Source organism: Rousettus aegyptiacus, unplaced genomic scaffold, assembly GCF_014176215.1.
Source record: "Rousettus aegyptiacus isolate mRouAeg1 unplaced genomic scaffold, mRouAeg1.p scaffold_m13_p_3, whole genome shotgun sequence".
In the NCBI taxonomy this organism is placed as follows: Eukaryota; Metazoa; Chordata; class Mammalia; order Chiroptera; family Pteropodidae; genus Rousettus; species Rousettus aegyptiacus.
In genome coordinates, this window is record NW_023416306.1 from 143,293,016 (window position 1) to 143,302,590 (window position 9,575).

The following is a 9,575-nucleotide window of genomic DNA, read 5'->3' on the forward strand; positions in this document are numbered from 1 at the left end:
GATGTGATTAATACTTTCAGTATTCTTTAGATTAAATTGGTAATATTCCCTCGGACTGAGTTGGTGAAAGAGGTTCAAATGCATTAACTATTATTGCTGCCTAGAGTAGTAAGTTATATTTAAGTTTCCTAATGCATAAAGAAAAACTGAGAATTACAATGCGATTTCTAAAATGTTATTATTTTGAATCTTACCTAAATATTATTTATCTCTCTTAAGTTATTTTTATCTTACTCAAATAATGTAGAAGCAGCAGTGATTATAGTATAAGTAACGTGCTGTCGAAGCCAGACAAGAAATACTTAACTAGTACAGGCAATCCATTTATCAAGGAAAACATTTGCTGGTGCCCATAATTGTGTCTATTCAAAAACAACAACAGCAACAACAACCACCTTATTTTATAGACATGATTTATAAAAAAGGAAATAAATTTAACCTAATTGATTTTTTAATGAAAAACTGAGCTTATTGTCAAATGCAGTAGTGGTTTCAATAGAGTAGCATTTAATGATTTTGTCTTTTAAAATTTTTTTCAGAGTGCTTATGCCGTACCAACCATGGCTTTTTCATTTCTCTGCCATACCTCAATATTGCCCATATACTGTGAACTTCAGAGGTACTATAGAAACCTGGAATGTTTTAAATGTATTAAGTATGTCTTTTTACTCTAAGACTTTGATATTGAATGATATTCCTCTTTATGAATCCTTCCCTCACTGGATTCTAAGTGTTAGTTTAAAACAAAACAAAACAGAGAGTGAGTTCTATCCAAGTTGAAAATATTTCCTGGAAGCATAATCTTTGTGCAATAATTTCAAATGAGGAATTCTAGTGTGTTATTAATGAAATAGGTCTTGAATGATTAAGGAGTCTTCTTGACTAGCTTGGTAGATATTTGCTTCTATAGATATAATTCATTTCACTAATTCTACTTTTGCCATTTTTTGTCTTTTAGCCCTTCAAAGAAAAGAATGCAGAATGTAACCAATACAGCAATTGCTTTAAGTTTTCTCATTTATTTTATATCTGCACTCTTTGGGTACCTCACTTTTTATGGTAAGTATATTATTTAATTATAGATTACAAAAGAAATTGTTCTGTAGTTGATCTCACACTTGACTATGGGCTTTGTTTCTGCCTTTCATTAGTAAGTTAATTTGTTCAGGCAGCCAGAATTAACTGCATTACCATGGTGGATCTACAGGCCTTAAAGAATTGATTTGCTTTCTCTTATAAAGGTAGTTCAAGTTAACCAAGTTCAAGATTAATAACTTTATATGAAAATCTTCTTAAACATCTGATTAAAACCTCAGGCTTAAGGACATTGATATCTTTCTATAAGAAAAAAAAATGTGTAATACTGATTTTATTTAAAAAAAATATTTTAGAATAAATTTTATTTTTGATATATTAGACTCTAGTTTAGCAGTTTGGGAAGTTGGAAGAGTCAGTCATCTTCACTGCAAAAGAACAAGTTGAGAATGGAAAGGGTTTTATGTTGGACTATAGCAGTACATGTAGAAGACAGACATCTCTGCCTTCAGCCTTAATCCGCACAACCCAGCGATGTGCTTTCTGTGAGGCACCATGACCTTTCTCCTTAAGTTTTTTTTAAAGAGTTCTTTTAAATTTATAAAATACAAGTAAATTTTTTTGACTTATTTTTGAAAAATTGCCTTCTTGATATGTGTTTTGTTTTCTCTTCTGATAAGAACCTCAAGAAAAAATAAAACCTAAAAAAGTCTAGAACAAGAAAAAACTGTAAGCTATGTTGTTTAATTTGCAAACAAATACATTATAACAAATAATACTCAATTTGTCAAACTCTTGAATACATTTTTCAGTTTATGAATGCTTTTGTAACAACTCCAAGTAAATGGCTGTTACTATTTTGGTGAGAGCTGTTCCAACTCTGATTTCACAGCTGATTCCTTGTTTTAGGTTTTAGACACCCATGGTGACTTATAATGGCACTTTGCTTATCTCTCAGAGTTTGTACACATCTGGCTACTTTTGGGACAAATTTACGTGCACAGTTACCTTTCCTAAACCTAGTAGAAAGAGCATAAATTTTGAAATCCAACAAGTATGGTTTAAATAACTACTCTGCTCCAACCAGCTATGAGACCTTGAACAAGACACTTGCAGCGCCTTCATCTCCTAATCTGTAACACAGGAATAACTGCACAGAGTCGTATCAAGGAGGAGATCGGTTATATGTAAAATGTAACTATTATAGTATTTGTCACATAGCAGTCTTCCACAAAGAGCTGATGGTGTGTTAATATTATTTTATTATTATTATTATTATTATTTCATAATTACAGGTGCTCTATTTTTCAGCTCTGTACTTCTTACTATCTTTAATGAAATTTAATTTAAATATGGTAACTGTTCAGTATATGTGGTAAGTATTATCTTGGAGTTTTCAATGTGTGAGAAAATTATAATTGCTCCACATAGTCCTTTTCTTGCTATCTCTATGTTATTTCAACAGTTATAAAGGCCATGTATTAATCTAAATTTGCTATTGCACTTCTGTACTGGTGATGGATAGGAGTGGTAGCGCCCTGTGTACACTCTCAGGAAAAACATCATTTCCCACATGCGCATGGTACCGTGCTGGATACATGACAAAGAAAGTGAAAACAGATTATTAAACTTCTGATCATCGCAAAGGAAACAAAATTCTTGAAATACAAAGCTCTATTTTTGGTTGTTGGGTTTGTTACTTTTTGTACAAACTTGAGCTCAGTCAGATTTTTTTTATATCAATAAGATACTATATGAGGGTCTCCATTGGGATTCAGCAAAAACAGTATAACAAGAAACCTCAACTGGCCTGTGGCTTTCCAGGGTAGATGAGAAATAGTTATGTAAATTATTGTGAGCTGCTTAGGAGCTGTATTAAATTGTAAGATGGCTTAGATTGAAAGGGAGGTGGAGGAAGGATGGATACTAATACAGTTATTGAGCTAACATTCGTTATGCAAGTGCCAGGTATTTATTTACAGTGCCTAGTTTAATCTTTACAACAACTCTGCAAGTATAGGTTCATCTAGGTTGAGTAATTTGGCCAGATACCTGCAGCTAATGAATAATAAATTGGGATTTGAATCCAGTTCTGACTCTCTCTGAAGTCAATGCCTTTATTATTGTGCTGCCTCCTCAGGAATTATAGAATCCAGATTTCTGTCATTCCAAGTTTTTGTCAGGTTTTGGGAAAACCTGGCTTGCTATAGTTCCAAGCATATCCCTGCCTCCCTGCCTGTCCATCTATCTATCTATCTATCTATCTATCTATCTATCTATCTATCTATCTATCTATCATTGCCTGACTACAGATGCTAAACATTTTCATGATGTAAATGTAATGTTTCTTACACTGGGATTTTCCTGTTTATCAAGTAAAGCTGTTAAAATTGTCTGTGACTTAATCCTTCTCTGCTAATGCAAATTTTTCAGAATAGCCACTTTATTTAGTGAAGAAATACACATCTAAGAAGAATCATATAGTAGGTAGGTAGGTAGGTAGGTAGGTAGGTAGGTAGGTAGGTAGGTAGGTAGGTGATAGATAGATAAAGAGAGGAAAGAAATTTCTTCTCCAAAGATAGAAGATTGAGATAGTGATTTGCAATTCACAGTGGGTTTTTTGGGGGGAGGGGGGATGATGTGTTAATCATAACCATGGAAAATCTTTTATGGTATATTCTTATAGGGACAATAGTAGTTCTCATTCTATGGAAAGAAAAAATTTGCTAATTGAGTCTGAGACCTTAATCAAAAGGGCTTATCGCAAGTTAACACCTTCAACTGATTTTATAGATGAGTAGCTACAGCCTAAAGAGGTGAAGTAACCTGTTACAATTAATGACAGGTCTCCTGTATTAACTCAGTGATCTTTCCACTGCTCTGGGGTAATCTTTATAAACTTCGCACCCAGTTTGATAATGTGTGTTAAACAGGACAGCCTCCTGACTTCAAGAGCAGATACAACTTGCAGAAATAGTCACCAGGTCCTTACTGAGATTTGTAGAGATTTGTCCGAATCCAGAGAAGCATATTGTACTCTATTCCTTACATATGTTAAGACTCAGCTAAGAACACAGAACTGACTGGCTTAGAAGGAAGGTTTTAATCCTGGGAGAGTAGAAAGTAGACATGTAACATATTTTGAATATGTAATAAATCTAGTTCTTCAGGCTTCTGGAGCTGCTTGGGATCCTTTCATCCAGTATTCCCAAAGCTTAGTTAATACTTAAATTTTATCAGATTAAAGGGACCTGTACGTACCTGAATTACTAATATTGGCTCTGATTACAGATGTTAAAGCATTATAAGGTGAGGAAAAAAAGGCATTCCTCTAGTGATCCAGGCTAGTACCCAAATGTTGCATAATAACCAAACCATTTTAAAATCTATGAGGTTATTATGTCATAAGTATTAATAGCTCATTTTTCTAATTCAGAAAGTGGAAATAAAATAGTTTACCATATTTCTCCAAAACTCACAAGTTTCTCACAGATTTGGGAATATAATCTAGCTTCAATCTCCTACTTATAGTCCCATATTGTGTAAAGTATGTCTTTGGTAATTTAGACCATTTCTCTCCCATTTCCATTATCTCTAGTCTAGTTCAGATTCTCATTACCTCTCACTAGGCTTCTAACTGTTATTCCTGTTTTGAGTCTCTTTTTCTTCCAAACTGCCCTCCTGCTTAATTCAGATTATAATACACCATTCTTCATTGGTCATTGCATCCCTGTGGCCTACCAGACTGAGTCCAAACCCTGCGAAGAGTTCCATTGCTGGGTCTTAAATGCCTTTCCAGCCTCATCACCACTACTCTGTGCCACAGCGTGCTCCGTTTCAGCCACTGTAGTCCTGCCAGACTACTCATTTTCTCAGATGCATATTCTCTCTACTACTTCAGGGCGTCTGCCTGTGCTGGTTCTTCCTAGAGAGAATCTCTTCACCCACATCTTTCAGTCTCAGCACACATACCTTAATTCACTTAATGCTCTCAGTAACTCTATAGGTCAATAATATTATTGTTTCCATTTTACAGATGTAAGAACTGAGAGACTCAGAGAAGTTAAGTTGCTGTTGAGTAGTAGGGTTTGAACATTAGTCTGCGTGGTCCCAGTATTCAAGCCTTCTGCCATCCTGCTGCCCACTGGGCTTCCTTCTTGCTTATCCCAAAGCCATAGTTGTCTTTCACTGTTCAGAATCACCACAGCTCTTTATTTAGACCTTCTTCTGCCACTTACGTGTATCTGTGTTTCTATACTATTATATCTTCCCTTTAAATGTTAAGATTCTTGAAAACAGAGTATTTCCTCCAAAGCATCTTTTTCCAGATGTGTACTCCCAAATCCAAAAAGCACCATTCTTTCAAAAGTGTAAACTGATCTTTCTGTACAGGCAACGATAAGCAATGTCCTTGAATTCCCTCACTCTCATTCCCCTCGTCGGCTTGGAGTACGGAAGACATTTGCCCCTCAGAGCAAAGCATTGTCAGCATGTACGAACTGTCACTGACTATCACATTGGCTTGCTAAGTGAGCCATTGCCCTAAAACTGCATTCTCTTTTATGAAAGGTGAATTTATAGATGAAATGTTGATGAAGGAAGTAATGTGTGCACAATTCTAGAAAACACGTGGTATTGAGGAAAAGGTATTGGCCCTGGCACCAAATAAATTTGGGCATACAGCTCTAACCCTTTGTGTTGTGTGATCCTGGGCAAGTCCTTTAGTATTTTTTAGCCTGGCTATCTGTCTTATAATACTGTTATCATATGGACCAAATTCAGTAGTACATGTGAAAGCACTTTACATAATAACATAAATGTTCAAAACCTTCATATTATGGAAAAGTTCTATAGAGATTATTTTTATGCGTGTTTTATTGTTGTAATTTCAGAGGTTCTGCCTGTGCTGATTTCTAGTTTCATCAAAAGAAAAGATTGGCAGTTTCAGAAAGATGTTTAACTACTGTCTCTGTGTTTTATAGGATAGACAAAAGGCCAGAGACTGATTGGGTATGGGATCCAAAATCCGTTAAGATCCATTTGTGCAAAGGAAAATAATTTTGCCATTATTGACATCCTAGGAGTTTATAATGTGATCTTATTGTTATTTTTTCAAATTTACAGATCAAGTGGCATCAGATATACTACAAGGTTACAGTAAATACTTGCCACATGATGTTGTTGTCATGACTGTGAAGTTATGCATACTATTTGCTGTGCTTTTGACAATTCCTTTAATCCACTTCCCTGTAAGTACTCTTAAAGGTTTTGTTGCTTAGTGTAGCAGCTCCCTAATGCGGCAACACTAATTCTTTGCAGGCTAGAATGTTTGAATCACATTTAGTCTTGTATATCTTATTCATTTGTCAAGTAATTGTTCAAAGACCTCATACTTGCATATGGTCCCATGAAAGCACAAAAATAACAGTGAACCCACTAAGCCAATTTGTGCCTTTTGAGATTTAGTTTAGATTTATGCTTTCCCACAGCATTGTTTCCAATTTAGACTATAGTTCTTCTAAAGTTTTGGGGTTCCCCCCTCCCCTTGAATCCATATTCTGTTTTCAAAAGAATGTGCATGAGGAGGAAGAAGTAAAGGCAACAAAAATATGTTCCTTCTGGTTTATTGTAAATTTATTTTTACATAGACATTATAGTTTAATCTTAGTCAAACTATTTTATTTGCTCTAGAATTATAATTTAAGGGGCAGAACAGATCTTCATTCTGCATTTCATTGCCATATGTAAGAATCTTAAGAATTTCAGAGAAAATGGAAACAAAGGCTTTGGGTATAAATGCTTCTGCATGGATGTCTTGAAGTCCTAAACAGTGAGCTCCTTAAGAGCTGGGCCTTCAAGATTTTTTGCCTTCTCCCTGTGCAGACTGCAGTGCCAGGAGCGCAGCGGGAGCTGAGTAAACATTTGTGGGATGTGACCATCTGCTGCCTGCCTTAGAAGTGAGAAGTGTCATGAACTAGTTTTCATATTTACATGCTGTAAATATGAAACAGATAATACAAAATAAAATAGTAAATGGGGTTTGTTTCCCATGGCATGATTTCTTCTTCCTTTTTAAACTTTTTGTTGTTCTGTCTGTTGAATTTAATAAAAACAGTTCTCTGAGATTTCATTGCACAGTGTTATTGTTGTTAATTTTGAAAATTATACAGTCTAAAGAAATTGAATGTGAAAAACTTGTGAAGAATTAAAGTAAAATAATTCTATGAAGCTCACATAGAAATCATAGATTTCTTATATATTTCTTAGTTTATGTTTAATAAATACTTTATGATAATAGTTTGTTATATTTTTGAAATTTAAATGGTTTAGGGTACAAAACTGTCATAGTTATTGTACTATACATGTGTTTCCTTAAGTGAGTATTTTGGCTTTGACACTTTCTCTTGCTTAAATTTGTTTTTCTTTATGTTTTACAGGCAAGAAAAGCTTTTATGATGATATTTTTCTCCAATTTTTCATTCTCATGGATTCCCCATTTTTCAGTCACTCTAGCACTCAATATTATCATTGTTTTACTTGCAATATATGTTCCTGACATTAGGAATGTATTTGGTGTAGTTGGTAAGTTTTTTATTTCAAAAAAATCCACATAATAAAAGGGATAAAATTGTCATCTAGCCTCACATCAGAATCTGGCAATAATCCTCTTTTTCTCCCACTTTTAAAGGTTCCAGTACATCAACAGGTTTGATTTTTGTATTCCCAGGACTATTTTATCTTAAACTTAGCAGAGAGGATTTTCTCTCCTGGAAAAAGCTTGGGGTAGGTTGGGTTTCATTTGTTTCTTTTAAGAATCCTACTTTCAGAATTAATTTGTCATTTTATAATTATTTTATCTACATCAAGAAAGTTAATGTATTTTAAACTATGACATATAAATATTGGGGAGGGTGGAGGTTTGAAAAATACTCTAATTGTTTTTTATCTTTTTTCTCTATTTTTGCAGGCTTTTGTTTTGCTCACCTTTGGAATTTTGGTTGGGAATTTTAGTTTAGCACTCATCATTTTTAATTGGGTTAATAAATGAAAGGTGTATCTTATGAAGAATAATTTACCTCCATATGCAAAAAGGAATAATTCCGGAAGAGACCTTGGAAGAATCCTCTTTATGTGGGTTAACATTTTATAAATGTATTAATAGAAAGGTGAAACAAAATGAGAGTGGGTAGGGGAAAATGGGCTCACAGCAGTTTTAATCAAAATAAGAAACAAACTCAAAATGCCCTTTAATATATTAGGTCAATCTTTTGTTTATTTGTGGGTCTATTTGTTTTTAAATTAATGGACTTTATTTTTTAGGGCAGTTTTCATGTTTACAGAAATATTGTGCAGTAAGTACAGAGTTCCCATATAATTCTTTCACCCCTAACACAACCACAGTTTCACATATTATTAATTATTTTTTAGAATTAAAGCAAAATAATTTTATTAACACCTTGAATTAGTGCAGTGCATTTGTTATAATTGTTGAGCCAATATTGACACATTAATGAAAGTCCATAATATACATTAGACTTCACTCTTAATACAAACTTTAGCAATCAGCAATGGTTACTGTCTTCATAAAAACTTTTCAAGAATGTCATATAGTTGGAATCATGTAGTATCTAACCTTTCAGACTGACTTCTTTCACTTAGCAATATGCAATTAAGTTTCCTCAATGTATTGTTATGGTTCGATAGCTCATTTCTCTTTATCACTGTATAATATTCCATTGTATGGATGTACCACAGTTTGTTTTTCCATTCATCTATTGAAGGACCTCTTGGTTGCTTCCAAATTTTTGCAGTTTTGAATAAAACTGCTATAAACATTTGTGTGCAGGTTTTTACACAGACATAAGTTTTCAGCCTCTTTGGGTTAATACCAAAGAGCACAACTGCTGCATCATGTGGTAAGAATAAGAATATGTTTAGTCTTATAAGAAACTGCCAAACTGCTTACCAAAGTGGCTATAATATTTTGCATTCCCACCAGCAATGAATGAGAGTTCCTGTTCCACATCCTGGTCAACGTTTGGTGTTGTCAGTGTTTTGGATTTTTGCCATTCTAGTGGGTGTGTAGTTGTATTTCATTGTTGTATTTCCTTATGGCATATGATGTTGAGCATCTTTTCATTTGCTTATTTGCCATCCGTGTGTGTGTGTGTGTGTGTGTGTGTGTGTGTATTTATTTATTTATTTGGTGAAGTTCAGATCCTATGCCCATTTTTTAAATTAATATTTAATTATTATTCCATTTGATATTTGTTTTCTCATTATTGAGTTTTAAGCATTCTTCGTATATTTTAGATACCAGTCCTTTATAAGTGTTTTGCAAAGATTTTCTCTCAGTCAGTGGTCTGTCTTTTCATTCCCTTAACAGTGTCTTTCACAGAGCACAAGTTTTTAAGGTTATTAAATATATTGAGTCAATCTTTTGTTTTTTATGAAATCAGTTTGTTTAGCTTATATACAAAATCGAATCTCATCTTGTGGGTTAATATTAACCCACATTAATTACTAATAACAAATCTGTG

General features: G+C 33.8%; 1 protein-coding gene across 3 annotated transcripts in view; it reads left to right on the forward strand.

The window, feature by feature from the left end:
* Positions 1-8,490, forward strand: part of SLC38A6 (solute carrier family 38 member 6) — a 50,948-nt gene extending 42,458 nt beyond the window's left edge. For 2 of the 3 annotated variants that reach the window (XM_016162359.2, XM_016162361.2), the window contains 6 exons: positions 540-655; positions 959-1,059; positions 6,160-6,284; positions 7,473-7,617; positions 7,724-7,818; positions 8,003-8,490. In XM_016162359.2, coding sequence (XP_016017845.2) covers positions 540-655; positions 959-1,059; positions 6,160-6,284; positions 7,473-7,617; positions 7,724-7,818; positions 8,003-8,083 — 663 coding nt within the window. In that variant the 3' untranslated portion in view covers positions 8,084-8,490. The remainder of the gene's footprint in view (positions 1-539; positions 656-958; positions 1,060-6,159; positions 6,285-7,472; positions 7,618-7,723; positions 7,819-8,002) is intronic. The other variant, XM_016162360.2, reaches the window with a different exon arrangement.
* The last annotated feature ends 1,085 nt before the right edge of the window (positions 8,491-9,575 follow it).